General features: G+C 39.0%; 1 protein-coding gene across 1 annotated transcript in view; it reads left to right on the top strand.

Moving 5' to 3' along the window:
* Positions 1-1,096: 1,096 nt before the first annotated feature.
* The window catches only part of MMP16 (matrix metallopeptidase 16), a 133,338-nt gene continuing 116,643 nt past the window's right edge, over positions 1,097-17,791 (top strand). Inside the window, exon 1 of the mRNA XM_015813100.1 lies at positions 1,097-1,228. Within this exon, the coding sequence (XP_015668586.1) occupies positions 1,097-1,228 (132 nt within the window). The remainder of the gene's footprint in view (positions 1,229-17,791) is intronic.

Below are 17,791 nucleotides of genomic sequence, written 5' to 3'. Positions count from 1 at the left end.
GTGCCTTTCTGAGCTCTTTTCTGCAGAAATGAGTGAAAGAAAGGCGGGCGGTTTCACAGACCACGTAGGCAGCGGTGGAAACGAAGGTCTAATGTTTGTTTATTCCTGGGAGGTACGGCGTCCAAGGCGTGTGCAAACCCAGGGGATCCGTTATTTCGCCCAGGCTCCGAATCGGGACAGTAAGTGAATGTTCTAGGAGACACAGACCTGCAGCCCGCTCCCTTCCAGCGTGCTCAACCTTCCGCGCCAGCCCACCTCTTTCCTCCTCTCCTCCTGCTGGTCAGGGCTGGGCTGGGCTGGGCCGGGCCGGGCCGGGCTGGCCTTGCTTAGAGCGGAGACTATGCCATCCCCACGCCAGCGACCCCTCCTCTCCTTCCTGTTGGGATCCAGGAGGAGCTTTTAAGGGCAGCAGTCTCCTTTAAGATTTCTCCGAGGAGGCTGACTCGAGAGGAGGAGTTAACGGAGATCTGCAGATGTACATTCTCGAGTGGAGGAGAGAAGGAAAAAGCACCAGAAGCGGAGAGGCTGAAGCGCTGGGAAGTGGCGGCCCAGCATCCAAGGCCTTGGCGGCAGCAGAAAAAAGGAGGAGCAACAGCAGCAGCAGCAGCAGAAAAAAGACAACACAACACACACGCACACACGAACACACACCGGAGCAGCAGCGGCGGCGGCGGCTGCTGCCGCTGGGCGAACCGGGCGTCTCGCAGGAGTCGCACCTCCGCTCGTGCGCCCAGACGGGACAAGCGAGGAAGATGAAGGAGAGCTGACCCTACTAAAAAGCTGCCGCCACTTTGCGCTTGGAAGTAAAGGGTCGAGTCCCCCCTTCTCCTCCTCTCCTCCCCCATATTCCCACCTTCGTGGGTGAAAACCTGCATCCAACCGTCCCTCGCCAGTTTTGGGCTTTATTGTTATTGTTATTACTATTCTTTTTTTTTTTTTTTAGCACAACAAAACGTCGCGTGTGCGCGTTCTGTTTTTGTTTGGGTATCCGAAAGGGGGGGAAGGAGGAGGAAGAGGAGGGGGAGGGAGGGAGAAAGCAGCGGCCGGCGGAAAGGAGCTTTCTCTCTTCCTTCTCCATTGAAGCCCATAATCCACTATGATCTTACTCGCCTTCAGCACTGCAAGTCGGGGGGATTTCGTGCATCAATCCAGGGTCCTCTTCTTGCAAGCCTTGCTTTGGATTTTATGTGCCACCGGATGCCGAGCGGAGCAGTATTTTAATGTGGAGGTAAGGTCGGGGCGGTGTGCCTGCTTGTGTTTCCTTTCTTCCGGCGTTGCTGCGTGCGTAGCTTCGGTGCAAACGAGCTAGCCAGTCCTTGCTTCCCAGAGACGGAGCAGCCAAGGACGCTTTCCCTTTCCTAGTCCCTGAGAGTTTCCCGGCTCCCAGCTCCTTACTCAGCTAGGCGATCCCGTTATCCCCGGCGGCAGAGGGCCGAGATGCCGGGCGCGCTCTAAGCGCACCATTGTGCCCAGCGAGGTGGGAGTGGGGAACGGCGCGCTCACTCGGGCGCAGCCGACTTGACTGGCGGCGGCGTAAAAGGGACCGGTGGACGTCCGCCACTGGGCTCGTCGCGACCCGAGTACATAAAGGAATTCAGGATTTTCATACTGCTGACTCTCCCTCGGACTGGTCCCTTTGCAAAAAGAAAAAAAAAAGGCAAACGGTCGGGGGCGAACAAACTGGAGAGGAAATTGCCATTGTTTCAGTAGAGCCAGGCTTCTTTTGTCACGGGAAAGCCCTTCGCTGCCTGGGGCGGCTGCTAAACTTGGACTGAAGCAAACCTTTTTCTTTCTTTCAGGCCACTACAAACTTGGGGATCGAAGAGGTGGAGTTAGCTAAAACGCGGAAAGATGAAGCAGATGTAGACTTGTTTCCACCACTTTTCAGTGGTGTTTTGCGTTCTCAGCCTTAGTCTTAAGATTTCTTGATTTGGTTGTGCTGTCTATTGGACTAGGATTTTTTTTATTGCAAGTCTTTTCAAAAAAGAAGCCCCACTTAGCTTTGTAGAATGATTTCTCAGGCACAGTGTAGGCTTCATTTGCTTTAGATTTTCATCCCTCATTAACTTAATATGGTTTGTTTTACCCTTCCCTGCCTTACTTTTGTTATTTACTCTGCGCAGTTAAGTTTAAAATATTTTCACCTTATCTCCCCTGAAGTTGGGTCCATTTCCAGTGGCAACTAGCTAATTATATGTGATGGCTCTGCATTGACTCAATTCCTTTAGTTCCTACCATCCTAACTACATCTTTCATCTTTTCCAGCCACTGTTCTTGGCAGAGAAGTTCAAGGAGGCTCCACATCCTTCATAGCCTCTATTTCTGTCTGAGACTCACTTCTGTTTCACATTTCATACCCACAATTACTTATTTTTTGACCCCAAAGCACTTTAAAACCTAAAATTACTCTTTTGCATATCTGATATCTGTTCCCACCCTTACTTATTGCTTTAGCTTTCACAATCTCATACTTCTTAAAGCAAAAAGGACAATGCAGTTACATGTGATGAACTATTTTTACCATTTATCATCACCCCTATTTTATAAAGCATATGTTTTTCTTCAATTTCTGATCTTGGTTATGATATTTAACAATATGTCTTGGTGGTTTTGATGAGATTTTCTTGTATACTTTTGGGATATTTTTTTTTGTATTGATTATTTTCACCTTTCTTCCCCACCCACTCTAATATGATCTCATAAGGTGAAGCAGCAAACTATTTGGAACAGAAAATACAGTGGCAGATACCTTTTGGATTAATTGTGCTCATCGTTATCAGGATTGACACTAGTTAGCCAAACGTCCTCTTGATACTTTTCTTTACTCTTGTTCTTCCAATAAGAAGCAGAGGAGAGTTCTAGGTAGGGGGAAAAGACTCCAATAAGGTCTTGCTGTAGCAGCACTTTCATGGAGGAAAGCCCTTCTAAATCTAGAGGTTTTCTCTCTTAACATTGAAGTTGCTGGCCAACAGCCTGCTCTGCAGGAAATAGGCCAGCAGCAGATGGTGCTAGGACATGAGAAGTGAAACTAGTCTAATCTGTTTGGAACATAGGAAGAGGCCAGCATAATAAATGAGAAGGAAAAGGAAGAAAGTCAACATAGGGATAGAATGCAAAAAGAAGTGAAGCTGGAGAAGTTTTCTGACTGTGTTTTGCTTAATACTGGCATACTTATCAAAATTGTGTATAAATGAAATTCAGAATTCATAAACCTCAAAGAGTAATGTGGACTTTTGCATAATAATATCAATAATAATATCAATAATAAAGTAAAGCAATGCAGATATGAAAAAGCATTTCCAATTCCTAGATGTCAGTACGACTAGAGTCTCCTGGGGACCTGGTGGTTGGGATTTATTCAGTTTTAATCTCCCTATTGTTCTGTTAGAGCAGATAGTGATGTTTTACCCATCTTCTGCCTCTACAAAATCAACCAGGTCTCTGTTACTGTGCTGCAAGTACATTAATTTTCATTTATGCTTCAGTAAGACTGAGAGCTTTTCAGTTGCAATTTGTCATAAACTGGAGTTGCTATGTCACAATGGCAAAGGGAATGTGAGGCTAAGAACTTGGCAGTGTTATGGTGACACTCTGCCATGTATTTCTCTGTGTCAGCACCAGACCCATAAAACACTTACCAGGGACAGTAAATTACTTAAAAAACATCCATACTTGAGCACAGCAAGTTTTGTTCCAGGAGCAATTTAAGTTAATACAAAAATGAGACAATTGCTATCCACTGAAATCCTCTGGGGTTGGCATTATAGCTGCTGAATGCATAGTATAGATAAATGGATTTTAATCTGATTGTGGCCAGTCTTTGGCATAAATCTAAATTATTTATACTGATGCTTGAACTTTTTTTGCAGTGCTTAAAAATACCAAAACTGCACGTGCATGGCAGTTGCTTGACGTTTTGTAAGCTACATAGTTTTAATACAACTTTAAGAAAAGACATCAGAAATTGTGTGCAACACACATTATTTGAATTTCTTTGTCATGGAAAGCAAACATTGTATCTGCAGATTAGGTTGGGAGAGGGTTTACATGTCCAGTGTTTCCTTTGCAGTCCCCATCCCATTGCTATCCAGAGATTCCTGAATTGGATGAGATATGATGAAAGATTCAGAGAAGGAATCTTTTGTGACTGAAGCTCTGCCCAGAGCTTATTGATTTATAGGCTTTTACTCTTACAATCCAAACTTTGATCATTTTGCTAGCATAGAATTTTAACCTATCTAGAGATCTGCTTTACTGGATAAATCAAAATGAAACATTCTGTATGTTTCTTTCTGTGTTGTATCTGCATAGCATATTTATTTATTTATTTATTAAATTTATATGCCTCTCATCTCATTCTGCGAAGCAACTATAAGTATATAGCTAAATAAGAACACAAAGAATATATATATTGGGACCCAGGAAATCACTGAGATATTTTGAAGGGACAAATCTCTATGAATTGCCAGATAAAAACTTAGTTTCTGCAAACAGAGTGCCATATAGTTGGAAGGTAATCTAAATAAATCTAAATCCCACAAACATTGTGGAAGTTTTGTAAGTAAATATAGCTGCTTTAATATTGGTTATCATCTAATATTAAAAGTATTGAGATATTAGTTTGCTTTCCCATAAGTGCAACTCTCCATTTACAGTATTTAGAAGCATTAGATCTACATGCCATGTGTCAAAGTCTACTGTCTTGGAATTCATCAGCAAATCTGTTTTGTGCGCATAATAGCCACATGGTATATCAAAGCTGCAACAAAGTTCTGTTTACTTTAGGCACATGGTATTGTTTTTTCATTTGGAATAATTTGTGCTCTCAACTGGATGATTAAGACACTGATAAGTATATCTGGATGTTTATTTCACTTGGATGTTTAGTTCACCTGTTTGCCTGAATATAACTGCAATGGCATGAGACCTGATATCCCATAATAGACTGGGATTTCAGAGTATTAATTGTACTACTCTGTTAGAGCAAAGAAGGTCAAAAGTCCCATGTCAGTTTAAGAAGTAATTCATGGGTTTTAACAATTGCCCCAAATGTTCAGGAACATATCTGTGTTCATTCTTATAGATCAGTATATCTTGTTCTTTTTAAAAAAATATACTTTACCTCTGCTGTTCATGAATAATTCAGCAGAAGTAAGTATGCTTAGAATGTAGAAGGTTTTAGATTCAATAGTTGGTATCTCTAGGTACAGTTTGAAAAACTTCTTCCTGCAGTTCCAGAAGCTTCAGATAGTCAGTGTTGAAAATGCTGGGACAAGTGGCTTAGTTGAGTAATGGTCTGAACTAGTATTGACAGTTTCCTTCAATTCTCTGTTCTTGTTAATGCTAAAATAATATATTGAAGTGCTGGTTTCTTTTACAAGATTACACATAAATCCACATTGGTTACTAGTTTGTTAACAATTCATGACTTTAAAGAAATCAATTTTAATACAATGTTCTTGTGTCGAGATAATGCCTATGGAATACAAGGGATCATGTGATCAGTCCCTTGCAAGACTTTTGCTTTTATCACAGTATTATAAGTATGAGAAACCATGTCTATAAAGTACAAGTTCTAAAAAAATCCGAATTCTGTGAATGAAGCTATTACCGCTTTGCAAAACAACTGAAAGAGGTGTTTCCAAATGAAACACCTCTTGTTGAAGCGTGTAAGCAACTACAAGGCTCCTATGCCTGCTTTGGAAATGTTTTCTTGCTGCATGGTGTGCTTGTGCTCCAGCAGAAGTGTTGTACGCAGAAGTGCTGTCTCTCTTTGAGGGTGATGGGCAGTTCAGAAGTGGAAAATTAATAAAATAAAATAAATAATTGCATATGCAAACAGTTGGGAACAGTTGGACTATCTGTAGGGCTCTTGCAAAGGATGGCCTGCTTTTCAGGTATTCCTCAATTTACAACAGTTTGTTTAGTGACTGTTCAAGCTTACAATGGCACTGACAAAAGTGACTTATGACTTTTCACACTTATAGTTGCAGCATTCTCACGACTACATGATCAAATTTCAGACAACTGACTCGTATTTATGACGGTTGCTGTGTCCCAGGGTCAAATCATCATCTTTTGCAACCTTCTGACAAGCAAAGTCAGTGGAGTTACTAACGTAAGAGCTACAGTGATTCACTTTACAACTGTGGTCATAAGTCAAGGACTACCTGTAGTGCCAGTTTTGAATCAAGAAAGGACTTCTTCCAATTTACTTGCACAGTTCTAGAACTTTTGTGAACTCTGGTCCTTAAGAAGTTTTGGAAGATAATGCCCATTTCTAACACTTCTGGAAGTTGTGAGATAGAGGACAGGTACTATAATCTCTGGAAGGCTGAAATAATTGAAAATGGAAAAATTTGGCTAAGTTAAGTCTGTAAAATCTAGGACCCTGGAAGCTAATTTTTGGGGTGACCAAAATTTTCCAATTTTAAATGAGTCTAGTTGAAACCTTGTTTCTATTTTATTTTCTAATGCCAATTTGTTTCATTCAGTTTTGTGTATACATCATTGACTAATGCATGGTAGAAAGAATTCAGGAAGGTTTTTATTAGTGCAAGTAGTCCTTGACTTACAACAGTTCATTTAGTGACTTTACAAAGTTACAACGGCACTGAAAAAAGAAACTTAAGACTGTTTTCATCACTTGCAAACATCACAGCATTCCCCTGGTCATGTGATCAAAATTCAGACACTTGGCAACTGACTTGTATTTATGACAGTTGCAGTGTCTAGGACTCAAGTGATCACCTTTTGTGACCTGACAAGCAGAGTTAATGGGGAAACCAGCTTCACTTAACAACTGTATTACAACTGTATTACAACTGCAGTGATTCACTTAACAACTGTGGCAAGAAAGGTCGTAAAATGGGGCAAAACTCACTTAACAAATGTCTCACTTAACAACAGAAATTTTGGGCTCAGTTGTGGTTGTAAGTCGAGCTGGTCTTGTATTAAATTACTAATTAAATTAGTATTATATTAAAAAGATAACTGTTAACATTGCCTATTATGAAATAAAACACAGCTGAATCTAAACCTGAGAAATACAGAATGTAGAATGCCCTTTTCAACAATAGCTGCAGATCTCTTCGTTTTTCTACTGTTAACAACTTCAGAATTAGTGCTCTGTTGTCACTGAATTGTTACATATGACCTTTCCGTTTCTCTCTACTTGATGTCTGGTTCCTTTTCATAGTTCTCTGAAAATAATGTACTTTTCAAAGACTTTATGTGGAAAAGTATTTCACCTGGAAAAAAGTTGGAGCACAGCTTGTTAGAATTAAATCTTATTAACTAAGTGCAATTTAATTCTGAGTACATGTGGAAAGAAGTGAATTCTTTATGTTGTTCAAATTGCCATTTCTAGAGTAGCAAGTATTTTAAAAAATCTGCTATTTTTTTACTTTTATTTTTTATTGGAAGTATTGAAATATCATAAACAGACTTCATTAAAACAAATGAGAAAGGCACAAATGAGAAAGGTCTTGTCAGTCTGGATCTTTAAAAGCTCATTTACAATTTGATACATGCTTGTTTATTTGTTAAACACATTCATAACTTGCTGAATCAACCTGGACTCCCATATGGTAGGCTTATTTATTTCTAAATCATTGCCCTGAGTGAGGATTAATTCCAGGGCAGCATTTTTTTTAAAGTTACAGTATTGAAAAACAGATACAGACTTAAAAGATAGATACAAAATGAATTGTTGTTTGATTTTTTTTATAATCAAAGATTATAAAATTGTAGTGAGCAAATAAATTAACACAAATCATAATATGTGAGACTGGTTTGTGAGGAGACGAGGGACAATATAATAAAGTAGTTTACAAAAACTGATGGCCAATGCAGATGATAGATTTTGCAGAGTTGTTCTAAAATTGGTTATATAGATCTGTTCAGAATTGGACATTTCTGTTAACACTGAGTTATTGTAATTTTGAATGCTGAAAGATGAATCTATTGCTTTTGAATTATTTTCTTAAAGATAGATAGATAGAGAGATAGATAGATAGATAGATAGATATACACATTTAGATTCTGCCTCATTTAGTGACTGTTTGCAGTGATTAACAGTGATTAAAAATGTTATGACCCTAAGTAAGATCATAAGCACAATTGCAGTTAGCAAGCTGTTCGCTTAACTATTGAGTTGCCAGTCCCAATTGTTACTAAAGAAGACTATCGGTACACAAACACACACAGAGAGAGACATGTGTGTATATGTTTTTATATGTGTATGTTGGACTTAATGAACTGAAGAAATATGTAAAGGTACTGAAGGTAATTCAAATTTGATTTGTTAACAAAATTAGTATAACTGAAATACAAAATCCTATTCTTGGCATCATTACTCTTCCTGTCAATTGCCTGCATCAATACAGATTTATTTTGTTGTCATGTTTTATTCCAGCTGCTATTAAAAGTCATTACTTTAGAAAACATGAAAAGTTTTCCTTTAAATATTATCACATGCTACTTTTCATGTGCCCTTTTAATTTTTTTTTTTATAAAAGCACAATTATATTATCTGCAAGATTAAAATTACCTTGAAAAAAATTATGTCATACTACTGCCATACTGCCACTGTGTGAGAGATACAAACTTAGTCCTGTAACTTTAATCCATAGCCAACAGGGATGAAAATCTGCATGAGGCAGCAGTTTGGAGTGAGATGGATGGTTCTTGATTGGTATGAACTACTCAGTATTTCTTGAAGACAGAGAAAATCTGCTTACCTTTCTAGAAGAGCAACATTTGCTGCATAAAGAATCTCTGGTGGCTGTGTGAAGCTTGATTGTGGGAAAGATATTTTGGCCATTTGTCATTTTTTCAAGTTGGGCTGATTCAAACAGCTCAATATAAATGTAGGTATATATTGGAATAGCTAATAGCAGAGTCTGTGGAGATTCTCAGCCATCCAGGTCATGGTTGTCTCAACGGTTCTTTTTCAAGGGGCAACTGGACTTCCTTGTTTTTCTTTGAAGACATTGCGGTATCATCCAAGAAATCTCCTCAGCTCACCATTCAGTCAGAGCTGAAGAAGTTTCTTGGATGAGAAGTGAAATGTCTTCAAAGAAAAACAAGAAAGTCCAGTTGCCTCTTGAAAAAGCACCTTTGGCACAGTTAGCAGCAGTGTGTGTGAGAAAGTAGCATTGTAGTCCATGTTGACTTTTTAAATGTACAGGTCATCCGCAAGTTATGACCATAATTGAGCTCAAAATTTCTGTTGCTAAGTGAATTTTGTCCACTTTTACGACCTTTCTTGCCACAGTTGTTAAGTGAATCACTGCAACTGTTAAGTTAGTAATACAGTTGTTAAGTGAATCTGCCTTCCACATTGACTTTGCTTGTCAGAAGGTTGCAAAAGGTGACCCCCGGACACTGCAAGCATCATAAATGTCTCAGTTGCCAAGCATCTGAAATTTGATCACGTGACCATGGGGATGCTGCAACTGTTGTAAGTGTGAAAAGCTGTCATAAGTCACTTTTTTTCAGTGGCGTTGTAACTTTGAATGGTCACAAAATGAAGTGTTGTAAGTCAAGGCTACCTGTAATGTCATGCAGTGAGAATCAAGTTTTTATACATGACATAAAAACTTAACAGCTCATTCAATATTACAAGATTTGGGTGAGAATTCTAAGCATGTTATGGCATTCTTTTTATGAGATTATAATGTGACATTGCATTTCCTTTCCCTAACCAACCAAGTTCGGTAACATCATTGGTCACCAATTGTCCATGGGCCGCCACTCAGAAAACATAACTTTATTTCAGGTATGCTGAAAATTTATATGACATTACCAATTTAGTTTACCCCCCAAAAAAAACACCCAAACCCAGTTTTAATTATGATTCTTAATTAAATTAAAGAATACATGTCTGTTGATTGTGTCCTTCAATAAATGGATGATGTCAGAACACTGAAAAAAGAGTGGTTGCAAAAATACTTTTATGTTGCTTGTCTAGCAACCCCTAGTTGCATTCTTCCTCTCCGGTCCCTTTACTCTGACATGGCTAGTTTAGAAAAGATGCAGCAGCAACTGCATCTAGTAATTAAAACATGCAAATGATCCCTGACTTCATTTCCTCTTGGGGAAGGTGACAGGTTTCTATAATGCTTTGGTTGGATTTTCTTTCTTAGAGTGTTTTCTTAAAGAGTTCACTGTTTTCAAGAATGTATAAAAATGCAGACAACGGTATGGCTCAGTATCTTAGAAATGTTTCCTAAAGTTTTGTGACAAAATATTTATTAAATACCTTGTGAGGCTGTGAATTTTTTCGGTGTGTTTTTGCTGTTTCAGCTCTGCTGTTCTACAGAAAGTTTGGCAGGACTGATACATTTATTTGACAAGACTGTCTTGAAATCTTGTGCCAGAGGAGTTCCCCTAGCGTGTTTTTATTCTCCACCTCCCTCCCCCTTGTAAAACAGTATTGACACTAATGTACAACATCTTACAAATGGTTTATTAGAAGAATAGGGTCTTTCTCAGAAAGGAAGCAATGGTAACCCAACCGTGTCCTTTCTTCTGTTCTTCTTAAAAGCCCTTGTATTGCTAACATGGGTATAGTAATGCATCTACAGTTTATGTGCCATATGTTCATGGCCCAGGGAAAGAAGGTGATACTGCTTGTATGTCTCCATAGCGACCTTAGTGTTGGCCTGATGCCTGTAATATGGCCTGTACACAAAGCATCAAACCCAGCTGAATTATTTAGTGCCACTGGAGAAAAATATAGCAACAGGCTCCTGCTGAAAAGCTATGGAGAGGAGCAAGGTGAGATCAGCAGTTATTCTGAGACTGCAAGGGGTCTTAACAGCAAGGTGGCAGATCGGTTTATTAAGAATTTACTTTTTCCTTTTTTTCCACCCTTTCTTTTTCTAAATTGATATGGATGCTCCTTCTTTCCTCTGCAAGGATTAGCAGAGTCAGTTTCATTCATCAACTTTGCAAATACTTCTTCTTGGCACAACTTTTGTTTCTTTTTTGTTTTTATTTTTTAAATGTAATTCCTTTGATTGTAATGATCACAAGAATGGTGCCCACAGGCCAAACAAAGCCTGGAGAGGACTACACATTGGTAACTTTTCCTGAGTGTTGGTGCTTGATTCTTTGAAGCAAATAGGAATTCTACTGGACAGAAACAGATAATAACTGTAGGAACCTGGGAGAAATATTTTTACTACTAATTCTAAATGAAAAGCTATTTGGACAGCTGCTCTTGGAATAACAGATACAATTTTCGTATTAAAAATGCATGGCCAGTGCCCTCAAGACTTGGCTCAGCTGTACCTCCATGTTAAGATCCTTCAGCTTCATGGGAAGCCACCGCACACCACAGCCTATTATGTGTAATAGCAACCAGATGGTTCAGTGTTAATCTGCTATCCAGACAACTATCCCAATATAAGACACAAATCAGACCTCGAATAACATGTATGATGTATGCATCTGCAAACATTTTGGAACTGTGAGGCTGATTTGGATATGCATTTCTGTAAACCGACGTTAGGATCAGACTACACAATTAAACAAGGAATGACTACTTGTTTATTTACTTCCCTCTCCTTTTCTCCTGCAGTGGAGCTGAGAGGCAGAGGTCAGAAATTTTCACATTTGTTGTTGGTTAACCGATGGTTAACCACAATTTATGATATGGATATGATGGCTTGATTAAAGTGACAGGCTAAGTGATGTGTTTGGTGTGAACTAGCATGTTATACAATCCCAGCCATCCTGTGGTGTTATTTATTTATTTATTCAGTTTATGTAGCTTCTCATCTCACATACATGACTCTGGGTGACTCATACAATTAGAAACAAAAAAAAACGAAATAGTTACAAATAGCCAACTAAAATGAAAACCACTAAACCCAATGAAAAATAGTTTAGCACTTAATTTGCAGGAGAGTACAATCTATGGAGGACGTGACAGATCAGCGGTTAAAGACACTGAGCTTGTCAGCTGGAAAGGTTCGAGAGTTGAATCCTATACAAGGGGGTGAACTCCCGTTACTTGCCCCAGCTCTGCCCATCTAGCAGTTTGAAAGCATGCAAATATGAATAGATAAATAGGTAGCACTTCAGTGGAAAGGTTCATGCTCCTCAGCGTATAGTTATACTGGCCACATGACCATGGAAATGTCATCTAACACCGCTGGCTCCCTCAGCTAGGAAACAGATATGAGTACCAGCCCCTAGAGTCAGAAACAAGGGAAACCTTTACCTTTACAATCCATACAACAGTAATGCAACTAACTAACAGGCTCCCTATTACAAAGCCCTGTCTTGAGAGCCTTCTTAAAGATCAGTAGGGTCAGGATTGGTTTAATCTTGGGGAGAATGATGTTTCAAAGTGCTGTGGCAGAAAAGGCTCTCTTCAGATGATGTTCTTTGGAAGACTGGATCCATAACATGCCTCCCATGCCAGACTTGATAGGATGAGTAGATGTAAGTAATAAAAGGCAAGCCCTCAAATAACATGGCTCCATGCTACATGTTTATACTGTAGGTATTTGTTAACACCTTGAATGTAATATCATTTTAGTTTACTCCAGAAAATTCTAGTTGATCAGTCACAGCATAACTGCAATTCAACATTACAAAATAAATTGAATTAAGCATTTAATCTGATTTTGGATGAAGTCTAAGTAGGGAATTTAGGGCTTAGTTGGGTTACTTCACCTTTAGCAGTTTCTCTTTAATGGTTCCGCATATTTGTGAGGTAGCTGAAGTGCTGTTTAAAGAAACCTATCTGAAAACGTAAGAACAGGATGAACAGTTGGTTTAGTATAAGACTTCCAGTGAGTCTTATACTAAATCAAAGATGTCACTGAAGAAGTAACAATGACGTTACATCTGAAATTGCCAACTGGATGTGAGTTCTGAACAGTGAAATCTCTGGGAAAAGATCAGATTGTGCGATTGTCAATAAGCACTCTGGACAGGAGCTCCTCAAGAGTAGATAGCAGGATCTGATATTTTTGTAATCTGCTTGTGAGTTGAGTGATTGGTAGTTGGAGATTTTACCAAAGCTCATAGGTGTAATCCCCATTTCTTAATCGCTTTGGATTTAAATTTTTATTGCTTTTGAACTATTGAAAATCTCTGGAATGGCAACTCTTATGGCATTCACTGGGTAAGTTTTTTTCAAATCCTTTACAAAAGAAGTTTTACATATGAGTTTAAGGATTAATGCAGTTTCTTTGGAATTAACAGCAAAAACGTGATTAGAGAATTGATTTTTAGAAAGTTATAAATTGACAGGGATCAGATGGATTTAATAACATTTGGAAATTAATTCTTCCTTTATTCATGTTCCCAAGTCTTCACAATTATTCATATTTTTGTATCTGCAAGAAAACATACTTAGATGGAATTTTGAAGGTTGGACACCAGAGGCATCAGAAGGAAATAAAGATTATAGTTAAAGAAGAATACTTCAGCTTGACCTCATAATGCAGACTGCAACAAAGTCTGTTAACAAATGTCTATAGCAGGGCTTTTCAACCTTTTCATCCATTGTACCACTTTTAGGATATGGCAACATCCGAGTACCACCAGTCGCTTAGCAAGGTGTCAAAAACTTGATGACCAAAAAAATATATATGAAAAAAGTGATAAAGTACAGGTAGTCCTCGACTTACAACAGTTCGCTTAGTGACTCTTAGAAGTTACAATGGCACTGAAAAAAGTGCCCCCCAAGCCACAGACGAGCAAGATGCCTGCCCACCCAGCAGCGCTCTTCCTCCTGTCCGAGGTTTTCACTGTTGTGAGCATTTCTGTTGAGGATTGGCAGCGGGGGTGGGGTGGGGGGGTGTTTGGTTTTTATTCCCGTCTGCTGGGTGGTTGCAGCAGGTTTTGGTCACTTCACATGACCCTGGGACACTGACCGTCATAAATATGAATCAATTGCATTGATCCTGGCGCTTCCACTGAGCCCTGACCATCCTGAAGAAGCGCCGATCAGCTGGAAAGCGGCACTGATCCTGGTGCTTCTGCTGAGCCCTGACAGCCCTGCAGCTCCAGCCATCTCTCGCTCAGGCTTGTGCGGTGGTGCCACCAGTTCAGCTCATTCCCCTCCCCCGCTACCACTTTTCTAGGATGGTCACGTACCACCTGCCAGGTGCCAATGTACCACAGGTGGTACCCATACCACTGGTTGAAAAGCCCTGGTCTATAGAGATTCTCTGTCATCCAGGTCATGGTTGTCCCAAAGATGCTTTTTTCATGAGGCAATTGAAGAAGAGCTGAAGAAACTTTTTGGATGAGAAGTGAAATGTCTTCAAAGAAAAACAAGAAAATCCAGTTATCTTGTGAAAAAAGCACCTTTGGTCTGTTAACAAATGATCCATTAAGTGATAATTGTGAACAATGGACTTGGAAGTTACCTTTAAAGATCTCTGCCATTATTGATGGACGATGGTATGGAAAAGGTATAAGTTTTACTGGGCAAGACTGAAATTGATTTAAAGGTGGACTTAAAAATGATAGGTTTCAATAAGGATATGGGGAAAAATGTGACATCTTTTTCTATATCATTCTTGTAATCTGTCATTTTTAGATTCACATTTGAATCTTCCCCTGTCTCTGTCTTGTCCAGTAAAACCAGTTCTTCTTCTATAACCTACTTTAACTGGGGCCTTCTTCAGTTTGCAATTGCTTCCTTGGAAGTCATCCAGCATCGTTTCCATATGCAAAAATTGTTTACTGATATTAGAACTTATAGGCTTTTGCACTAGGTGACCATGCAGTCCCAACAGGACAAAATTGGTTGCATAGTTGTAATTAAAGCATCCATTTAAATATTCATTTTTAGAGTTAACCTGAGTTTGGAGCAAGAAAAATGTCCTTTTTAACTAAAAGATGATTCAGAAGTACTTAACCACATTGATTTTTTTCTGAACTGAATGAAATGTCAGAAAGTTAACACAAGTGGAGCTAGAATACCCAGTGAATGACCTTTTGATATTATGGAATTACGGTATTTTTTATGGTGTGTACATGCTTTGATCTGCTGTTGTTCAAAACACACTCGTATTGGAATAAGAACAGAAAGGAGTAATGAGTTGAAATATACAATGTTTTGATTTTTCACTTCAAGTTTAATGAACAGTTATATTAAGAGATACATTCTTTCATAATAGATGAATGGCAATATTTTGATACAACCTCTTAAGTATGGCTGCACTTATTTAAAACATATTAAAACATTTATTTCATAAAAAGCGCTTCTTCTTCTTGTGCCATATCCGTTATTGGACATTGGCGATCATGTTGGCGATCCTGTTTTTATCAGCAGCTGCATGAAAAAGTGCTGCTGAGTTTTGTCCAAACCAGTCCCTTAGATTTTGAAGCCATGATGTTCTTCTTCTGCCTGGACCTCGTTTGCCTTCAATCTTTCCCTAGAGGATTAAATGGAGTATGCCGTATTTTTCTGGGTGTCGCATCACATATCCGAAATATTCTAATTTTCATTTTTTAATTGTTTTGATGATTTCCCTGGCTTTCCCAGGCAGCTTATCACCTCCTCATTTCTGATCTTGTCAACCCAGCTTATATGTAACAGCCATCTGTAAATCCACATTTCAAATGCTTCTAGTCTCTTCAGGTGGCCTTCTGTCAGAGACCAACTCTCTACTCCATAGAGCAGGATAGAAAAAATATAGCATCTGACAAGCCTGTTTTTCAGTCTTAGGCTTATGTTGTGACTGCAGAAGACCTTTTTCATTTTGAAGAATGCTATTAGAGCTTTCTCTGTCCTTGTCTTTATTTCAGTGGCCATGTCCCAGCTTGCATGTAAATTAGAACCGAGGTGCGTGATCGTTTCTACTTTTTCTAGTGGTATTCCTTCTGAAATTATTGGTGGTAAATTAACGGGTTGTTTGCTGACGACCATGATCTTGGTTTTTGAGGTGTTAAGCTTCAAGCCGTATTTTTCAAATATTTCTATGACTTTGTTGATGAGGAGCTGAAGGTCTCCATGCTTACTGGCAAGCAGAACTGTATCAGAAAAAGCGCTGCCATTATCAATTATTCCTTGGTTGAGATTTTCATATTTACTCAGAATATGAGCCAGATCCCACTTAGAAAATAGACTTTTTTAGATTTGATTCCTTTTGCATTACTGAGATTATAACAGAAAAATCTGAAATTTGGCCGAGGAAGAGTGAAAATTGGGCCTGCTGAAATCAGATGGGAGATTATTTGGTATATCTATGCCCATGGACTTAACTGGTCCAATTCTTTTTCTAAGGCAGTGTTTCTCAACATTGGCAACCTTAAGATGGGTGGACTTCAACTCCCAGAATTCCAAATCCAAAGCTGCCAAGTTTGAGAAACACCATTCTAAGGAATTATGGTTGTATGAAGCAATTGGACAGAGGGATTAAACTTTTGCAAGCAAAGAGGAATGTAAATAACAAATAAATAATTGATTGGGATGTTACAATATATTGTTCATTCTGCTTTCATATATAGATTTGAAATGTGGAGACTGTACTACCTTAGTACAAAATCATTCCAGTTTGGCTGCCAGTTTGCTACCAAAGAAAATACAAAGTACTGGCAATTACTCATGGCTTTGGCCTGAGTCACCTAAGAGGCAGCTTTTCTCTGAAGACTTTTAGCTATTCATTATGGTCACTTTGAGAGAGGTTCGTCTACAGCTGCCAGGGGCATGTCTGAGAGTCATTTAAAGGCAGATGTTTGTGTGTGTGTGTGTAGCTACACTTCTGTTCTGGATCAGGCTTCCTACTCAGATAAGAAGACAAGCATCTTTCGTGGCCTCCAAGAATCCAAAACATTTAAAGGGTAATTCAATTGTTGTTTTATTTGTTTTGGGATGTTATTTGAAAACAGCCTACATAAACAGGTAATAGACAATACACCAGAGCCACCAGAACTCAAGTCCAAGAAAGGATACATTTATCTATTCATTTCAATAACATGTCAGCAGCTTGCATATTAATTTGTATAATATGTGTATCTTTTATTTATTCTCAACTACCTCAACCTATATCTTTGATTTAGGTGATATTGCAGATACCTCATTAGCAAGCTACCCTGTGGGGCATCCCAGATTCTCTCAATTTCATTTCATTTCTAATTCTTCCATCATTCATTAGTCCCATTATAACCTGAAGGAAAATTGACCAACACTACGGTCCTCCCCTTTCATGGCCTGTTTCATCACTGCAAATCCAAATTCTATTATTCATTTTTTTTCTTTGCCCATCCATTTCATTTAGTATTTTAACTAGGGATAAAAATGAAGCATCACCACAGTACCTATGTTTGCAGTAGTGCTCTTGAGGAATATCTCACCACATATGCTAACCTTTATGTGTGCCAATGTAATGAGCCGTGAGAATAATCTTGAGAGACTGAAGGAAAAGCTGCAGCCAGGGCAATTGTCAGGCATGAGACATCTCAGCCCACAGAAGAATAGGGGAGGAGGAAACATCTCAAAGAGACCTTCCCTAGTTTTCTGTGAAGTAAAGGCAAGGAAGGGGAGAAGTGCTTTCAGATTTGCAAGCTTATGGTACTGTAACCTTATAATAAAGGTTGTGTTAATATTTATGGTTTATACTTCTTGTCTGGACTACCTTGAAGGGCTGAGAGTGTGTACGTGTTTTGCATATTGACATCTTATTCAGCTCTTGACCATAGGAATACACAAAAGCACCTTCCCTAATTTTCCTTCTTAGGTAGCCCTGAGTAATGTCATTGTTATGGTTCCGGCTAATGAAACACTTCAAAGAACTTCCAGGCATTGATTTTCCTA

The sequence above is a fragment of the Protobothrops mucrosquamatus genome, unplaced genomic scaffold (assembly GCF_001527695.2).
Source record: "Protobothrops mucrosquamatus isolate PMUCROS unplaced genomic scaffold, P.Mucros_1.0 scaffold135, whole genome shotgun sequence".
NCBI lineage: Eukaryota > Metazoa > Chordata > Lepidosauria > Squamata > Viperidae > Protobothrops > Protobothrops mucrosquamatus.
The sequence above is the reverse complement of the archived record's forward strand: the minus strand, read 5'-3'. Positions and strand labels throughout refer to the sequence as shown.